This window comes from Lepus europaeus, chromosome 3 (genome assembly GCF_033115175.1).
Source record: "Lepus europaeus isolate LE1 chromosome 3, mLepTim1.pri, whole genome shotgun sequence".
NCBI lineage: Eukaryota > Metazoa > Chordata > Mammalia > Lagomorpha > Leporidae > Lepus > Lepus europaeus.
Window position 1 is genome coordinate 139565426 of NC_084829.1, and position 20242 is coordinate 139585667.

The window sequence follows — 20242 nt, forward strand, 5'->3', positions numbered from 1 at the left end:
TCCTTGTTCTAGCTCCAGCCCAGCATCAGCTATTGCAGACATTTGGGGTGTGCATGGGAATTTAGAAGCACATGTGTGGTCTCTCTCTCTCTCAAAAAAAAAAAAAAAAAAAAAAAAATTAAAGGAAGGCTTTAATAGAAACATGACCACAATGGACAAGTAGAGAATTCTGACTAGGTGGTCAATAGAACATAGGAATTAAGCAGACACTGTACATGAGGTGCTGTCTCCTTGCCTGGTACAGTGTAATCAACCTCTGCCGGCTCTCAAGAGCCACTTGTGCATACCTCTTTCCAATCTAGAGTCCAGTAGCTCATGTCGATAGATTCCAATTTGTCACAGTTGAGTGTTTATACTATGGGGATCTGGGAAACCTACAAATCAAGACTCCTTTCCTCCTTTCTCCTCAGCTGATTTAGCAAAAACACACTGCTAGAATTATCCCAGTAGTTGTTTAAAACAGCAACTATTTATTATTTCTCACAATTTTGTGGGTTGACTGCATTCATTCGGGCCATCTGCTCTATGTAGTGAGGCTATGATGAATCATAGGGCTGAATTTTCAGCTAGGATAGAATGTCTGTCTTAGCACTAGATCTGGGGCTGGATCATTCTTTGTTAGGGAGGCTGTCCTATGCACTGTAGCTTTTTTTTTTTTTTTTTTTTTAATTTTTTTTAAGCGTCATTCCTGGTCTCCACCTATTGGATGCTGGTAGCAACAACCACAAATATTTGCAGGCTGAGCTAAATCTCCCCTATGGGCAACACTGCCTGGATTTAAAATCACTGAGCTATGAGCTTGGCTGAGGCCAGAACACTGAAAACAGCTTTTCATCTTTCAAGTGTTCAAGATCTTTTATTAAAGAACAATTTTATTTGTAACACTTGTCAAAGACAGTACGGCAGCCCTTTTTTAGGGGGGCTTCTATGATGGGATTTTGTAATAAAGATGAGAAATTGGACTCAACTCCAAATACAACAGGGAAATATGGGAATTTGTAATCAGGGAGCAGGGGATGACTGTGGCCAAGGCGAGGGGAGGCTGATGTGATCAAGGCTAGGGGAGATTGTGACCAAAATGATTTGACAGAATCCTTGCTGAAGGCATCCCAGGATAATCAGATACCAAGGGTGGTGGATTTTGGAATCAAATCTGCAGAATTGTTGTTAAAACTGTACCAAACATACCAAGGACAGATTCCAGGGACAGGGTCCAGGTCAAAAAGAGGATTCAGAGGACATGGACTCAAGTTTAGTTAAGAAGATTCTGGGAGCTGGCGCTGTGGCATACTGTGTAAAGCCTCCATTTGCAGTGCTGTCATCCCATATGGGCGCTGGTTCGAGTCCTGGCTGCTGCACTTCCAATTCAGCTCTCTGCTATGGCCTGGGAAAGCAATGGAAGATGGCCCAGGTTCTTCGGCTCCTGCATCAACATGGGAGATCTGGAAGAAGCTCCTGACTCCAGTCTTCAGGTTGGTGCAGCTCTGGCCGTTGTGGCCATTTGGGGAGTGAACCAGCGGATGGAAGACTTCTTCTCTCTCTGTGTAATAAATAAATCTTAAAAAAAAAAAAAAGAGTCCATTACCTCCATCTATCCTTTCATTGTCATCCCCTAGTGTGGCTCAAATTTCTTTACAGGGTGATGGGTCACTTTTAAGACAAAAGCTGGGTCTGAACAGGAGCGACAGCTCTTGTGCTGCATTTTTAATTACCCAAAGCAAGACAGAAGGTCAGGTCACAGTCAAGGAGAGGGGAAATAGATTCCACCTATCAGAGAGAGGAGTAGCAAATCTGTTCATCTTTAATCCACACAGCATCATATTTGCATTAAGGACTCAGAACAGCATCTGCAGGAGAACAGGAAATCTTGAGAGAGAATTTTATTCAAGATCAAACAAAATGAGTTCAGAAACAGCACAATAGTCCTTGTCACTGGACTATAGGAAGAATGGATCACTCACGTGATGGGACATTTTTGTTCAACAACAAGGATAACACAACTGAAGTTTCTGAAATTAAAGCAGTACCATGAATGTTCCAATGTTTCCATCATTTAGAATTGATACTTAATGCATTTATATCATGTAACAGTTGGATTTTATATAGTTTTGAAGTTTTTGCCAAGATATTTCTAAAGAGCTGGTTGGTTACAAGAGGAATCCCATGTGTGTCTTTTCACCTGAGTTTTCACCACTGTATCAACACATTTGAGTACTAGCTGACACTTGAAGTAGAAACTTTTGTTCTGAGACACTATTGCCCAACAAGAATGTGTTTAGCAGGATGCTACTTGTACAGGATATTAATGGAGATTATACGTGAAGGGATTTAAAGGTTGTATAAATTTCAGAAATTCTAAGTTGAGAGTAAGCAGATGTCTTTACTGCTGGACATTTTAGGGTCTTTACTATGAAAATGTCCATTGTGTCTCATAAAATATATACAATTTCCTGTATGGATTTATTTAACCACAGAACTAGAGGTACATTTTATATAACACGTGTTCTTTAGGATATTCTTGGTAGGATTGTTCTGAGTGGAAATAAAGGAGGAAGGGGAATCTGAATCTTGGGAGAGAATTCCATTCAAGATCAATCAAAACTCCTGAAATATCATAAAATTTGCCTTAGCACTTAACCAAAGAATAGGTGTCCTTGAAGCAGATTGCCAGTTCGAACAATGTACTACACTGATTGTGCTCATTCTGAAACTCGGTAGTGCTTTGAACACAGAGGCTTGAAACTTTTAAAAAAGTGACTAATTTATGTATTTGAAAGGCAGAGTTACAGAGACAGAGGGGGAGACTCACACACACACAGATATTCTCACACACACAGATATTCTATCTGCTGGTTCACTCCCCAAAAGGTCCCAATGGCTGGGCTTGGGCCAGGCCAAAGCCAGGAGCCAGGAACTCCATCCAGGTCTTCTACGTGGTGACAGGGGCCCCAGTACTTGGACCATATTCTTCTGTTTTCTCAGGCACATTAGCAGGGAGCTGTATATGAAGTAGAATATCTCGGACTCAAATCAGTGCTTATCTGGGGTGCCAGTGTCACAGGCAGTGGCTTACCCAGCTGTGCCACAATGCTGGCCTGGTTCTGAAACACTTGAGCAAAGATCTTTTTGCAAAAGTTACTGTAAATTCATAAACTTTAATTATCCAAAATCATCAAAGATTGATAGGCTGAAACAGTAATTTGAAAAAGAGTAACCAGAATAAGTTCTTCATTTTTCCACCCTTCTTGTCTTATAAACTTGAAGCACTTGGGAATTAGGATTTAGATGTAGAAAGGAATATGTTAACATGTTTGTGATAGGCAGTTTCTAAAATAGGTTTTAATGATCTCCATTCCCTGGTATGCCTTCATGCCCTTGTATCATCTGCTTCCCTTGGTCTTGGGCTAACCCTAGTGACCTGCATCCAAGGAATAGGGGATGGTCAACATTATAGATGTTACTTCCAAGAGTAGGTTACCATAAAGACTTACTCTGTTATGTTTACCACCTCCTGCTCTCTCTCTTGCCCACTCAAATGAAGCTACCTGTGCTGTTTGGAACTACCCTTTGCAGAAGCTCGTGTGGAGGGGATATGAGAGAGACCTGGAGCCAGCGGCCCAGGAGGAATTGAATCCTACCAACTACTCCTGGAGTGACTTTGGAAGTGGATCTTTCCTCAGATGGCTTGACTGCAGTCATTTGAGCACTTGAGCCACGCCAGGATCACTGTCTCCCAGAAGCTGTGAAATAGCACATGTGTGCTACTTTAAGTCACTAAATTGTGGGGTCATTAGTTAGGCTGCAACAGATAATGGGTAAAGTATTTTTCAAGGGATTTGTTTATTTATTTGAAAGTTAGAGTGACAGAGGAAAGTGAAGAGAGAGAAAGAGAGAGAGAGAGAGAGAGAGATGGATCTTCCATCTGTTGGGTCACTTCCCAAATGCCTGCAATATCTGAGCTGGCAAGGCTAAAGCTAGTGGCCAGGAATTCCATCTGGATCTCCCACATGGGTCCAAAGGACCCAAGCACTTGGGCCATTATACGTTGCCTTCCCAGGTGCATCAGCAGGAAGCTGGATCAGAAGTGGAGCAGCTGGGACTGAACAAGTACTCTAATATGGGATTTTGGCATGCCAAGCCACAGCCTAACCTGCTGCACCACAATGCCTGCCCCACTGGTAAGGTTTTAAGGGAGGCAGTTAGAGCTGATGCTGTATTATCTAAGTAAAATGTGGCAGACAGCCTAAGGAGGGACTAAAGCCTAAGGAGGGACTAGAATGGTAGCATAGAAAAATACTGATATAATTGGAAAGGAACATGGGAGATATTGAAGATAAACTCGAGGTGATAAAGATCTTTGAGATTTCAGTGCCACTTCCAGACAAGATATCAGAAATACAAGGTGGAGAAGTTAATTCCATGGCTACCGCCAGTGCTGGAAAAGACACTGCTGTCATGTAGCTCCTTGTTGTACAGAGCTACCCTTTAAGAAAGCTATCCCTTTTGGTTCAGACAATATATTAGTTATGGGGAAAAGGTGTAATTCTACTGGAACACGAGAATGGGGTTTTATAAGGTTCCTTTGTTTCCTTTTGAGGTCTGGTTTTGGTGATTCCTTTTAGTTGCTCCTCTATCTGTTCTTTTATTTCCCAAACTTAAGACATACAAGGCAGTGTTTTAGGCACTGAAGATTTAACAGAGAAGTTCTTTTAAAATGTACATCCTAATGGGGAAGTATAGATGGTAAATAAGTAAACATAAAAATAAAATACATCATATAGTGATAAGCATGTTAATAATGGAGTATAGGAAAAAAGCAATATTGGGAAAGAGAAACAAGGAGATAGGGAGGATGCAGTGAGTCCTAGTTCCTTGACAGTTAGCAAGGTGTGGACTTTGGCCACCTGTATGTGTGCACAGCAGCCTTGGACCCTTCACAATCCATTTCCAAACACTCTAGAGACTCTATGGCTTCTGTATGGTTTGAATGTGTCCTTCAAAAGGTCATGTTTTAGAAACAAATCCCCAGATTCATGTTAATCATATTTGGAGATAGGGGCCAATGGGAAATATTTGAGATTAGATAAGGTCATGGGGTGGGGCCCCCAGTAGTGGGGATGGTGTGGGAAGAGTCCTGAGCATGCGTGCTTGCTCTGTGTTGCCATGTGATGCACTCCACCATGTAATGAAGCAGCCAGGAGGCCCTCACCAGAAGCTGTGCAGATTCTATCACCATGCTCTTGAACTTCCCACTCTAAAAACTCTGAGCTAAATCTACTACTATTTTTATAAATTACCCAGTCTCCAGCATTTCTTAAACTCCTTTTTAAAAAAGTTTACTTTTTATTTATTTGAAAGGCAGAGAACAAGAGAGCGTGGAGGGGGAGAGAGATTTTCATCCACTGGTTCATACCTCAAATGCCCTTAATATCCAGGGCTGGGCCAGGCCAAAGCCAGGAGCTGCTAACCTCATGTGGGACTCCTGCATGGGTGACAGGAACTCAACCACTGGAGCCATCATCTGCTGTCTCCCTGGACTGCATAAGCAGGAAGCTGGATTGGAGGCAGAGTAGCTAGAACTTAAATCAGGATGTTAAGCAATGGCTTAACCTGCTGTACCACAATGCTTATCCCTTGGGTATTTTTCTCTTTTTCTTTCTTCCTTTCTTCCTTCCTTCCTTTTCTTTTCTTTCTTTCTCTCTCTCTCCCTCCCTTTCTCTCTCCCTCCCTTTCTCTCTCCCTTCCTTCCTTTTCTTTTTTCTTTCTTTCTCTTTCTTTCTTTCTTTCTTTCTTTCTTTCTTTCTTTCTTTCTTTCTTTCTTTCTCTTTTGTTCTTTCAACAGGAAACAGACTAAGACCATTTCTTCTCTCTCCTCTGTGTGCTCCACATTGATTCTTGTTTTCATGCCATCTTAAGAGGTTTTCAATGAAGTTATCTTCACCAATTCTAGCTTCCACTGACACCTCTGTCTTCTGGGGAGTTAAGGGACTATCTCTTCTCCAAAACAAGGGAAACAAAATAATACAATCAACTCATATAAATATGCTGGGTTTTTAAAAAACATTTATTTACTTATTTGAAAGCCAGAGTTACAGAGAGAGAGAGAGAGAGAGAAATTTTCCATCTGCTGGTTCATTCCCCAGATGGCCTCAACAGCTGGAGCTGAGCCATGCCAAAGCTAGGAGCCATGATCTTCTTTCAGGTCTCCCAAGAGGGTAGCAGGGGCCCAAGCACTTGGCCCATCTTCTGCTGCTTTTCCCAGGACATTAGCAGGGAGCTGGATTAGAAGTGGAGCAGCCAGGACACGAATTGGTGCCCATACGGATGCCAGCATGGCAAGCAGCAGCTTTACCTGGTATGCCACAATGTCGGCTCTCTTTTATTTTTGTTTCACGTCTATTTGTTGTGCACTCTCCATTAGAATTTTTTTATTATATATTTTTTTATTTTTAGACAGGCAGAGTGGACAGTGAGAGAGAGAGACAGAGAGAAAGGTCTTCCTTTGCCGTTGGTTCATCCTCCAATGGCCGCCACGGCCGGCGCACTGCACTGATCCGAAGCCAGGAGCCAGGTGCTTCTTCTGGTCTCCCATGGGGTGCAGGGCCCAAACACTTGGGCCATCCTCCACTGCACTCCTGGGCCATAGCGGAGAGCTGGCCTGGAAGAGGGGCAACTGGGACAGAATCCGGTGCCCCGACCGGGACTAGAACCTGGTGTGCCGGCGCCGCAAGGTGGATGATTAGCCTGTTGAGTCACTGCGCGGCCCTCCATTAGAATTTAAATACTTTTAATTGGGGTCTGTTTTGGCATAGGTATGAAAATTTAAAATATACTTCAAGAGATAAAATGCTTTCCCTGAGGGGAGAAGACAGTAGAAATACAGCCTATAAAATCAGACACTTGATGGCATAGCATAGCAAATGTCTTTCAGATTTTTTTTTTTTTGGCTCAAATCCACAATGCATATGAGGGGTATTCAAAATGTTCATGCAAGATGTGTGAAAAAAAATCTATGCATGTATTTCAAAAATTTTTTTGGCACCAAAGCAAAATAAAAAAAAAAAGATTATAAAATTTATTTGAGAAGCAGAGTGACAGAGAGGGAGAGACAGAGAGAGAGAGTTCTTCCATCTGAAGGGGCTGGGTCAGGCCAAAGCCAGGAGCCAAGAATTCCATTCAGGTCTGTCATATGGGTGGCAGGGACTCAAGTCTGCTGCCTCCCAGGATCACATTGACAGGAAGCTGAATTGGAAGCAGAGGAGCTGAGATTCAAACCAGGCACTCTGGTGGGGGGGGGGGCAGGCATCGAGTGGTGACTTAAACCAGGTGCCACAATGCCTGCCCCAACCTTATCTTCTAATTTCATTTTTCCATAAAGTTTTTGGGGGCTGGCATTGTGGCATAGCAGGTAAAGCTGCCGTCAGTGACACTGGCATTCCATATGAGTACCAGTTCATGTCCTTGTTGCTCCACTTCTGATCCACTCCCTGCTAATGGTCTGGGAAGTCAGCTGAAGATGGCCCAAGTATTTGGACCCCTGCATCCACATGGGAGACCCAGAAGAAGCTCCTGGCTCCCGGCTTCAGCATGGCCCTTGCTGGTTGTTGCAGCCATTTGGGGAATGAGCCAGTGGATGGAAGATCTGTCTCTCGCTCTCTCTTTATAACTCTTTCAAATAAAATATATAAATCATTTTTAAAAAAACGTTTTAAAGTGCTCTCATTTCCAGGAGCTCAGAAGAATCACAGGAAAATAAAAAAGAAAAAGAAAAAAAAAAACAAAAAACCCAGAGCACTGAAACATGATCTGTTTTTACAGTCCAGCCTTAAAGATTAGTTCATTCCATTTCTCAGAGGTATAAATTGCTTACCTTTGATAGCCTGATTTGTTATGTTTTCTTTTATCTTTGCAGAGATCTGGGTGATAGGGTGGGTCAGGTTTGGAGACAGCACACCTGTGATAGAGGGGTCATTTTTTAAAAAATATTTATCCTGAAAAAGTATAGAAAGAGAGGGAGAAATAGAGAGATCTTTTGTCTGCTGGTTCACTCCTCAGATGGCCACAACTGCCAGACAGGCCAAAGCCAGGAGCCAGGAGCTTCATTTGGGTCTCCCATGTGGGTGGCAGGGGCCCAAAACACTTGAGCCATCTTCCACTATTTTTCCCAGGTCATCAGCCCAGACCTGGATGGGAAGTGCAGCAGCCAGGAAATGAACCAGTGCCCACATGAGATGCTGGCGTTGCAAGTGGTGGCTTTACCTGCTATGCTACAACGCTGGTCCAAGGTTATCACTTTTTGAAGCTTATTTCGAGAGCACATGAGTTCATCAGGGAACATTAAAGAATGAGAAGCCAAGGGTGGCTGCAGGAGCACACAGCAGAGCTCTTTGTATCTCCTTCTGGAAGCATCTGAGAGTTCCTTCTCACCATCTGCCATCCTTTGCTCTTTCAGGAGGTTCTCTCTCCCTGGTATCCTCCCCTCATCTTCAGAAATGATGTGAAAAAGGGGAAAGAAAAGAACGCCTGTGAAATCCCACACATCGAGTGGAATGTAGGAAATGGAGTCCTTTAATTTCACCTACATTTTGTTTCAGACATCTTGATTTTATATCAGCTATACTGCCTTTATTGCAATCATGTCGGAACCATGGCCTCTGCATCACATTTGACTAAGGCTAAAAATAGATTAGCTAGGGTGAGCCTGGAAGAAGCTGCCTAAGCTCTCCTTCCTCCTTTTGATTTTGTTGCAGCTTGAATGAGAAGGAGGTGGCTCACACAATTAAGCAGAACAGCAACTGGCTGGATGTCTGTGTGTTCTCAGCCAATTACGATATTTTGATGGGCAGGCATCCAAGTCTTAAGCCTCAGTTATGTAGAGGTGGGAGGCAGCTGGTGTGAATGTCTGTTTGCAGGGTACATGCACATGTACTCTGTTCAATATGGCATGGCAGCTACGTGCTTATTCAAGAAAATAATTACCTCCATCATCTTGTACTTCAGCCCGAAACATCATCTTCACCACTTTAAAAAACGAAAGAAGAAAAAAAGAAAAGCCATAGCTAATGTCACCGAAATATTTTGAGGTTTCTCAACCATCTCAACCAGTGAGGTGTATCAGTAATGAAATTTAACATGAATTCATTATCTTCCTCCATAACTCCAGTCCTCACTCAAGCTGCAGTCTCCATTGAATCAAATCACTGCCTCCAGTTCTCAGAACTTTCTTATATTCTCCATCTCTCCTGTATACACGGTCACCATATGCTGATACAGCTACCTCCGAAGCAACTATCTATTGATTCATTTATTCATGTACATATCATGCATTTATTAAGCACGTACTGTGTACCAGGAACTGAGCTAGGCATTGTATCACGCATACAATGATATAGACAGTTTCTGTTATCCCCGATCTTACAGTCTGGTGGGAGCCCAGACAAGAGACAAGTAATAGGCTTTTTCGACACTATGGGCAAACTGTGGAGGTGAGGAAAGAATGGGGAGTCCATCGGAACAAGTCTAACTTTGGGTTCAGAGAGACTTCCTCTTGCTAGAGAATTGATGATTTAGTTGAGACATTTAGCTTCTGGAAAATGCAGCCAGAAGAGTGCTTAAGGTATCCTCTGTTCAGCAACATTGTATTGAAGAGGCACTGTGGCTTAGGGGATACTGAGGTGGGGAAGAAACAGATGTGAACAAACGTGTATAGAATATTTATGACTAGGGCTCTCTTTAATATGAAGATATTTCAAAAAGTTTGTGGAAAATAGAGTTAAAGAGAGGTACTTTTGATGTAAAAATCTTTTTTTAAAAATTTATTTACTTACTTGAAAGGCCAAATTACAGAGAGGGAGAGACAGAGAGATCTTCCACCTGCTAATTCACTCTCTAAATGCCTGCAAGGAAGCCAGGAGCGCTGCTTTCCCAGGCACATTAGCAGGGACCTGGATCAGAAGTGGAGCAGCTGGCACCTTAACCTCGCCCATATGGGATGCCAGCACCGCAGACAGTGACTCTACCCGCTAAGCCACAGCACCGCCCCTGGTGTAAAAATCTCGAAATCCACACATAGTTTTTTTCCTCATACACATTTCCATGAACTTTTTCAAGACTCCTGCTGTATACTAGCTGTATACTAGACTGGGGGATTAAACGTTTCCTCATTTTCCTCCTAAAACGGCTCCTGAGTGCTCCTCTGTGCTGTTCTGGGCTCTGCTATGGCTGGCCACAGCTCACCATCAGAATCCTCCCCAGCAGGTGCGCGCGCGGGCCGGGGACTCCACCTTGTACTGCCTTGTCTCTCTCAACTTAGGGCACAGCCACAGAGCCTCGACTGGAGAACTGGGCTAATTAAAGCAGATTACACCATGGGGGGGGGGGGTATGGTAACACTGTCAGCTAAAAATAGTCTTTCCATCCTAGTTCATGGGAAAATGATCTATTCCAGAAGTATATGTAACTCCCCTGAGGAGCCCACGCCAGGTAACAGCTCTCATCTGTGGAAGTTTCTCTCGAGTGGGAGACAGACCAGACAGACACACACACAGCGGATGTAGAGATGGGGAGGAAATCACCGGCCCTCACTGCTCTTTCCGGAGGGTGTGTCTGGGCTAACCCCAAGGAAGTGCTCTAGGTATCTGACAGCAGGTGAAAGGGCAGTTTCCGCTGGAAACTCTCTGGAGTGGTTCCCGCTCTCAGCTCGCCGCTTCCTTCACCACCTCCCATCTTCTCCCACTCAGCACGGGGTGCCTCAGTGTTACCCACACGGACTGGGGTTCTCCTAGGGAGGGCCTGCTGCGCCCGCGCAGGCAGCATGGAGTCACAGCCCCGAACGGTGGGCCCTGTGGGGCGTGGACCCATCCTCCTCAGACCCAGCCGGCTTCCATGTCGGGACCCTGCTGTTGACGCCCACTGTGTGGGAGCCGAATGGCGGAGCCCTAGAACGCATTACAGTCCGAAATCCTTCGGTTTGCCGAGCCTGATCCAGCCACCTGCCTCTGTGGCCAGGCCATATTGTTCCCAGTCTCCATGAACGTTAAGGTCAGGAAGCCACCGCCTAAGTTCAGAGCCACGGTATCGGCAGCCTCAGGAAGCGCCCTGAGAGAAGACTCCCGGACCCCGCGAGCCCCGGCGCTGAGGGCGCCAGGATGACGTCACTCGAGGTGGGCCGGCTCCGCGTGGGGCGTGACGTCAGGCGGGCGCCCGGGCCGCCGTGAGGTCACCTGGTGGGCGCGGCCAGGCCGAAGCCCCGGTGTCGTCACGGGCGGCGGGCGGGCCCAGAGCGTGTCAGCGCAGCCGAATCAAAACAAGCCGGAGACCCGCCTTTTCCCTCCGCCTCGGGAGCGTCTCGCTCGCGCCCCGAGCCCGCGGCGCCTGCGAGGCTCGGGTGGCCGCCCGGCGGCCGGGATGGCGCGGCTAGACGGGGCAGCCTGAGGAGCCGCCGGCCCCCGCGCGCTGACGCGGGGCACCTGGACGCCAGCTCGCTCGCGAGATGCCCAACCCCAAAAACAGCAAAGGCGGCCGCAAAAACAAACGCGCCAACAGCAGCGGGGACGAGCAGGAAAATGGAGCCGGGGCCCTCGCGGTCGCGGGTGCGGCGGGCGCGGCGGCCGGGGGGCCCCTGGCGGCGGCGGCGGCGGCGGCGGGCTGCGGGGCGGCGGCGGGAGCGCCGGGCACCGGAGGCGCGGCGGGCACCGGAGGCGCGGGCACGGGCGCCGCGAACGCCGCGGCCGCCGCGGGCGCTGCAGCCGCGGGCGACGCCAAGCACGGTAAGCCGGGGCGGGCGCCAAGTTCCTCGCCGACTTGGCCCCGCGCGGTGGCGGGCCCCGGGGTGGCGCGGGCGATGCGTGGACAATGCGAGAGTCAGGAAGTACGCACCCCGCCCCTCCGCCCCGCCGCGGTCCCCACGCCCGACTGCGAGCCCTGGTCGGCGGCCGCGGCCCGGGGTCCGTAGGCTCCGAGGGGCGTCCGGGCGCCCGGCTGTGGGCAGCGCGGGCAAAGCCCTGGCCGGGGAAGGAAGGAAGGAAGGAAGGAAAGAGCTGCCCAAGTTGAGAAGAATGATCCTATTGAAAACTTGGGCTCCCGTGCATTCTGCCTGGTGCCCACCCCCACCCCTCCGCCTAATTCCCGGCAAATCCAGGCTCGCCGTCCGGAGGGCCACAGGTGGACAGGCCGGGAGCCATTTCTGCTGTAGGGCGTTCGTCTGTGTGACTTGTGTGGGGGGTGAGGGGGTTGCTCTTGCTCGAGGAAGCCAGGGAATCTGAACTTGACTTCCGTCCCCAGCTTGGAGGCGAACACGATCGTTGTGTGTAGAACACGGCTTGGCGTTTTTCGAAGGAAACCGAGTGCCGGAATCCGCCTTTCAGGGGAACACGTTGGGAATAGCCGACGTGGGGAGGGTTTGTGGTCGCAGTGCGGAGACTTGGTTTTCGTTGTGGGGTGCTGGGCAGACACTTCCACTGAGGCGGGCAGGTCTTTGAATTCCTCTGGTCGGGCACTTTTTCAGGAAAGAGAATGTAGGTATATTTTAATGAAGGGAGATGAGGACCTTTTTATCTGGGTGTTAACGCACAGCTTTCAGCTTCTGGAGCCATTTTTTAATGTAGATCAGTCACTTTTTGAACGGGCACCTGCACTGGACAAGAACCCCACCGTGCTCAGAACACAGAGATTACATGGGGCTTATTAGTAGCAGAGCCCCAGGCCCCTTTTGTTCTATCTCTACGGTACTGAAATAGAAAGATTTATTTGTGTTTAGGAGCAAACTTAGCCGCTTTGTGAATGCACTGAAACAGCTTTGGGACAGCCCGTGGTCTCTGTGATCTGTTTTTTTTTTTCCCCCGTAGCTGTAACCCTCACTTTGGTACAGATGTGACGGGGAGAAAGGTGCCCACACTCTGGTTAAGGCAGACTCCTGGCTCAGCCTTTAAAGCCTTGGGAAGGTCAATCTTTGTGAGCCTTAATTTCCACATCTGTAAAACTGACAGGGAAAATGACACTGGCCGCTCCTAGGGCCGTGGAGGCGTGCCCAGTGCTCCTTGCCTGTCAAGTGCTCAGTGTGGGCTCTGGTAAGGTGACGACAGTGCAGTGAAGTTCCTCAAGAGCAGGTGATCAGTGAATGACAGCCGTTATTTGGTCACTCAAAAAATAGTAACCACTGATAACACCATCGTAACAGGTACTGTGTTACTAAGAGAAAGGAGTCAAGACCAGCCTTTCTGGTCCTCATGGTGCTTGCACTCCTGTTGGGGTGGTGGTTCTGGTTTGCTTTGCTATTTTTTGCTTCAGATGGAAGCTTCCAGTTGGCTGTTTTCTTTTTTCTTCTTCTTTGTTTTCTGACCCACAAGAGGAGACCACTTTAAAGCATCGTGAGGAAGTTTTTTCTTAGGCAGGTGGTACTTCCTAGTTCATAAACATTGTATGGTTCCCCTGTTGTTACTCTCCTCTGAGGGGGCAGACTCGGGAAAATGTCCCAGTATTGTATAATTTGTGTAAAGCTATGTGTTTCTGTATTGGAACGTGTTTTATTCAGTGAGTGGCAGGGGGAGAGAAATGGGCCGAACATTGCTGTCATCAGGGTCACAGAAAGTGCAGACATGAGAATTTTGGTGGGCTGAATTTTATGATGCTGACGGCTTGCTTCTGAAGTCTCGGTGAATGATTCACCTTAATTTGAAAGCTCTCATGGCAGCTCTGCAGTTGATCACTCAGCATAGGAAGCCTCTGGCATGCACATCAGTGAATATGGAAATCATAAATGCTCTGTTACTGTTTTTGGCTATTTAAAGCCATGCTTTATAACATAGGAGTTTGAGAAGAATGGCACTGGTGAATTTTTAAAGAAAGAGGCAGCAGGGGCCGGCGCTGTGGCGTGCCGGGTTAGAGCCCTGGCCTGGAGCACCAGCATCCCATGTGGGCGCCAGTACTAGTCACGGCTGCTCCTCTTCCGACCCAGCTCTCTGCTATGGCCTGGGAAAGCAGTAGAAGATGGCCCAAGCTGTTGGGCCCCTGCAACCTGGAGGAAGCTCCTGGCTCCTGGCTTCAGATTGGCTCAGCTCCGGCCATTGCAGCCAGCTGGGGAGTGAACCAGCAGATGGAAGACCTCTCTCTATGTCTCTCTCTGTAACTCTTTCAAATAAATAAAATAAATCTTTTTTTTTTTTTTTAAAGAGGCAGCAGACACATATAAGCTCTCAGAACCAAGGAAGACCCAACTATTTTTGAATTTTAAAATGACATCAATTCGACTATTTTTAGTATTTCTCAATTTTTTACTTAACAGTGACAGTAGGTTTAGCGATTATGAATAGTGCAAATATAATAGTTCCTCTTAGGAAGGAGTCAATATGCATTCTGGTAAACTTTTAAAATGGTTTGTTCTCATTGTTCAAGTCAGTTTCTGTCAGCATCTGCAGACATGCAAACTTAATGATTTCACTAAGTTAATAGCTTTTACTTGTTGTTTAGAGTTTGGAGAATGGTTTTACACCTTGTTGGTCTTGGGCCATGTGGTCATTAGGGCAAGGTAATATTAGCTCTTAGTTGTTCATTGTTTGTCGGTAGGTATAAAGAGCCATACATAACTTTATAAAAGAAGATTGCTAGCTTTGGAGACCTGCGGTATGATTACAGTTGAAGAAGTTGAACTCCTTGCATTTTAAGTCTTGGATTGGTTGAATAGTAATTGGAAGGGTTTTGCACCTTTAATGGGTTTATTAGATACTCATTCTTAGGTTTTATTTTATGAAGCTTTTTGCAAGAATGGGAGGCATGAGGAAGTGCCATCCTCCTACATAGTAAACATCTGTCTGCGCATATTGTCACATTTTGGTTGTGGGTGGATGAGATTTGCCAATTATTATTTTTAGGATCTAGTAATCATGCAATAGATTATGTAGTTTCATTTGGGGATTCTGGTTTCATTAGGCCTTTGCTTTTCTCCTTTAGGTCTAAAAATATGTGAAATCTTGGTTCTGGTGTCTCTAGTTTTCAATGGGCTGGAATCTCAAATACTTTTGTAAATCTCTGTCTTGTGGAGGGCCATGGTTCGCGATGGCACTCATTCCTGACTGCTTCCAGGAGCCCTGGGCTGCAGAGCCTGCCCTAATAACTCTGTCTAGAGATGGAATTAGTTTAGCTAGTGATTAACTTTATATTTGGTAGGCCTCTTCATCCAAATCCTGGCTCCTCTGATTACTTGCTTGTAAGGCTGCCACAAAACACACCGAACACTGGAGTTAAGTGGAAGGTTTATTGTCAGGTGGGACAAGCTGGATGGGCTGGGGGGAGAGGGCAAGAGAATGAGAGAGAGGAGGAATCAGGAGGGAGAGAGGCCATGTGTGCTGGAAGCAGGTCCTGTTACATCTTTGCTGGGAGGAGGGGAAGTAGGAACAGCGAATCCCATTAGGGTGGATGTGAGCTGACACCTGTGGTTTGGCCAAGGGGCTTAGGATCGAAGCCCACTATACAAGGTGGTTACCAGGGCTCAGCCCGAGCCTAAGATGGCATCTGAGGCATAGATGGCGCTACAGATAAGACTGCACCATTTTACTAACATGGCTGAATGACCAAGGGCAAGTCATTTAACTTTTCCGAGCCATAGGCTTCATGTGTATGTGAAATAAGATTATAGTTTTTACCCATATATATGTACTGAGACATCTATCAGTATTATACATACTGTCTAACAAAGTCAATATCTGTTTTAGAGAAGTGCCTGACTTAATAATAAGAGGCTAGGAAATGTTGTTTTAGGTCCTGAATGTAGTCTCTCAGACAGAGGTTTGTGTGCAGTGGGGTTACTGGGAGGTTATCTTGGCATTAGTGCAAGTGGGGGAGGGAAGAAAGCAGGATTGAGCAGAGAGAGGACTTGAACTGTTATAACAGGCGTCTGAACTCCCCTTTGAGCACTCTGGAGCTGTGAGGGCCTCTTCAAAGTTATCTCTCTGAGACATCGGGTCAGGGCCTTTATTCCCTCCTCTCCCACACTTGGACTGCCCCCAGGAGGAGGGCATGACATTGTGAGTAGGGTGGTGTTATCTTCTGTGGGGAAGTCTTGGAGGAGTGGAACTCAGTAGTTTAATTCCGCTGTCCGTCCCAGACAGACAGAGAGTTCCCATTGCCTGCTTTACTCCCCAAATGCCTGCAGAGATCTGAGCTGCCACTGTGAGCAGCTCAGTCCAGGTCTCTCACTTAAGTGGCAGGAACCCAGCTACTTGAGCCGTCACCACTGCCTCTCAGGGTGTGCATTAGCAGGAAGTGAGAGCCAGGAGTCAGAGCAGGCGCTGAAGCCAGGTGTTCTGATGTGGGGCACAGACTTCTTATTGAATAGGCTAAATGCTCTCCGGCTGTGAGCCTTTCTTGTTCCCCTAGCATTACCATTTTCTTCATATTTCTCACTCAGCAATTAAATAGGCTTTATGAACCATTTGTAACATTGTTTGATGGGAAAAGGTGTTCTGAATTCTATATATTAGTTTAAGGTAGTTTTTTTTTTTTTTTTTTTTTGCAATACCACCTATTCCCTGTGAACAAGATTTGTATTTTGCTACATAGGCCACAAAACATACCTTTTGAAAAAATTCTATTTTTATTTGAAAGGCAGATAGACAAGGAGAGGGATATTCCACCCCTTGGTTTATTCCCCAGTTGCCCACAATAGCTGGTGCTGGCTTGATTGAAGCCCATATGGGTAGCAGGAACCCCGACTATTTGAACCATCATTTGCTGCCTCTTGTGTTTATTAGCAGGAAGCTGGATCAGTAGTGGAGCCACGGCTTCAACTAGGTAGCCTTATAAGGAATGTAGGCATCCCAGTCAGCGTCCTAATGGTTGTGCCTTAGCACATTTTTTAATAGCCCCAGGTTTGTAGTAAATTTTAAGTAACTTTTCTTTTTTTTTTTTTTTTTGACAGGCAGAGTGGACAGTGAGAGAGAGACAGAGAGAAAGGTCTTCCTTTGCCGTTGGTTCACCCTCCAATGGCCGCCGCGGTAGGCGTGCTGCTGCCGGCGCACCGCGCTGATCCGATGGCAGGAGCCAGGTGCTTCTCCTGGTCTCCCATGGGGTGCAGGGCCCAAGCACTTGGGCCATCCTCCACTGCACTCCCTGGCCACAGCAGAGAGCTGGCCTGGAAGAGGGGCAACCGGGACAGGATCGGTGCCCCGATCGGGACTAGAACCCGGTGTGCCAGCGCCGCAAGGCGGAGGATTAGCCTATTGAGCCGCGGCGCCGGCCGTAACTTTTCTTTTTAAATATTCATTTCCTGCTACATTTAAGTTACCTCTGTCTAGCAGGAGAAAAATGAAGAGTGTCTGCTGTTTATTTTCAAGTTGAGGAATATCTGTTGGGAGTCTAAGGTGTTATCTATAAGTTAGTTTTTCCAGGTCTTATTAAAACATTTCTGTGGTATGTTACAGTGCAGGACCATTCTGCACCCAGCCAGTGATGCTTTTTGCACAGTCCTTATCCTTGTTCTGGACCTCTGAGTAGATTCTAGAAACCAAATCTTCAATGTCAGCTTTCCTGTAAGTTCAAGAATATGGATCATTTCACAGAGAATGGAAAATGGCAGCTGAAACTGGGAAATCTCTTGTAGATTAATTTTCCTTTGAGTTTACTTAAGGTTTTTAGCCTGAACAATTTGGATAAAGAATTTCTAGCTATCAGAAGGGAGACTAGCAGAAAAACAATCTGTCCTGACTGATTTTAGTACCCAAGTCTGATGTTAAAAAAAGTATTATTTATTTGAAAAGCAGAATGATGGGGGAGGGGAGAGAGAGAGAGAGAATAAGAGAGAGCTTCCATTTGCTGGTTCACTCCTCTGATGGCTGGAATGGCTAAGACTGTGCCAGGCCTAAGCAAGGAACTCTATCTAAGTCTCCAATGTAGGTGGCAGGGGCCAAGTATTTGGGCCATCATCCATTGCTTTCCCAGGTGCATTAGCAAGGAGTTGGATTGAAAAAGGAGTAGCCAGGATTTGAACTGGTACTGTGTGGGATGCTGGCATTTTATGTGGTGGCTTAACCTGCTGCACCATGATACTGGCCTCCAAGTCTGACATTTTTAAGAGAATTTAGTTAAAAAATATTGTGTGATTTCATTATTTAATAACTGTTAATATTTATTAAATTATATTTAAAAACATTAACAAAATGTTTATAAAATAATATAAGTAATATAAATTATATAAGCATTATAAAATAATACATAAAATAGTATTTTATAACATATGCATGGAAAAATCTTTAAAAAAGACAAATATATCTTTGGCTTCATAAATATATCCACCACTTAGATATCATCATCATTAACATTTTGATACATAGTTATGTGCTGCATAATGATGTTTCAGTGACAGAACACAAGAATGACGTGGCTATGCTGTGCAGCTTAGGTGAATAGCAGGCTATGGTATATGGGTTTGTGTAGGTACATCCCATGGTGTGTACAACAATGCAGCTGCCTAATGACCATATTTGAGGACATGGCCTAGTGTCCAGCAATGCATGACTGTGTAGTCTGCATCCTTTTAAATGTTTTTCTTACAGTCTTTTAAAAAAGTGCATGTACAGATTTCATGAAAAGATCATCTATTCTATAATCTGATTTTTACACTTCACATGTTTTGTTGGCATTTTAGTAGAGTAATAAATATACAGGTGGATCATTTTTAATGATTATATAATATGCCATCAAATCTACAGCAAATGACCAAACAATTTGGTCATTCTGCTGTTGTTTAACTTTAGGTTCTTATTCATACTTCTCTGGGCATTTATCTAGTTATTGCTTGTTTTAGTCTGTTTCTGCTGCTGTACCAGAATACCATAGACTAGGTAATTTATAAATGATGCAAGTTTATTTCTCACAGTTTTTGAGGCTGAGAAGTCCAGGATCACAGCGCTAGCAGATTCGGTGTCTCATGAGCATCTGGTGCTTTATAATGTTTTCTTGTGGTCTCCTCGTAGGATAAAACAGGCAGAAGGGATGTCACTCCCTTACGCCCTTTAATAAGGGCACTGATCCATCCATGAAAGCAGAGCCCCTACTGCCTGGTCACCTCCTGGGAGATTAAGTTTGTAGTTGAGTTTTGGAGGATCACAAACATTCAAACCATAACCATTTTGTAGGATGGAAGAGGACCTGTGGACTTGCTATGTCAAAGGCTATGTGTGTTTTTACAGCCTTTAATACATGCTGACAGATGTATTGCCCTGTAGAAAGGTTGTATCTGTTTGACACTGCTGCGGTCAGAGTTCCTTTTCCTCCAGGGTCTTGCCAGCCTGTGGTTCCTGTTGTTGTAAAGGCATGCTGGAGAATTGCTGATACCCCAGTAGCTCTCAGCAACAGGCTGGCTGCGTTTGGATCTGGAGCTTGGAGCACATGCTGTCACACTTAGGTGGACTTTCCAAGAATGGATTTCTTTCTAATGGGAACTTCTGTGATCCTTAGTGATTTGGTGGCTCACAAGGATTCAGCAAAGTATCCAGTAATGGTGAATGATATTTTAGAAGCTGATGGTGGAGGGTTCAGTAAATGAGCATGACAAAACATGTTTTTATTTTTTTTTAAAGATTTATTATTTATTTATTTGAAAGGCAGAGTTACAGAAGCAGAGAGAGAGAGAGAGAGGTCTTCCATCCACTGGTCCACTCCCCAGATGGCCACAACGACCAGAGCTGTGCCAGTCCGAAGCCAGGAGCCAGGCACCTCTTCCAGGTCTTCCACGTGGGATACAAGGGCCCAAGGACTTTGGCCATCTTCCATTGCTTTCCTAGGCTGTAGGAGAGAGCTGGATCGGGAGTGGAGTGGCTGGGTCTTGAACTGGTGCCCATATGGGATGCTACTGCAGACTGTGGCTTTACCTGCTATGCCACAGCACCAGCCCCCAAAATACGGGATTTTAACAAATCTGAATGTAAAGCTGGGCAGAGCAGCTCTGTGGCAAGTTCTTTACCCTTTCTCACCCTCCATTTTCCAAATGCCACCTTTTGGGAGTGTTTTGGAGGAAAGCAATCCACTTATGTTTGAAAGATCTTGGCCAGGGCGTGGCAGAGATGAGCACTGTTACCAATAGCTCTGTAAGTTTTATAGTTTGATAGACCCTACTCAATTACAAAATGTGGAAAGGCACCATGCTGCATAGGACAGACGCTGAGAGACGTGTTGGTGGGGAGGAGTCTGTAAATATGAATGTAAATAAAGACTGTGCTCTCATGGGTTTCTCTTCAAGCACTGAATTGAC

At 45.7% G+C, this 20242-nt stretch overlaps 1 protein-coding gene across 2 annotated transcripts in view; it reads left to right on the forward strand.

Annotated features, from left to right (window-relative positions):
* The first annotated feature begins 11373 nt into the window (after positions 1-11373).
* Positions 11374-20242, forward strand: part of HECA (hdc homolog, cell cycle regulator) — a 48518-nt gene continuing 39649 nt past the window's right edge. The window contains exon 1 of one of the 2 annotated variants that reach the window (XM_062186846.1): positions 11374-11768. In XM_062186846.1, coding sequence (XP_062042830.1) covers positions 11492-11768 — 277 coding nt within the window. In that variant the 5' untranslated portion in view covers positions 11374-11491. The remainder of the gene's footprint in view (positions 11769-20242) is intronic. The other variant, XM_062186847.1, reaches the window with a different exon arrangement.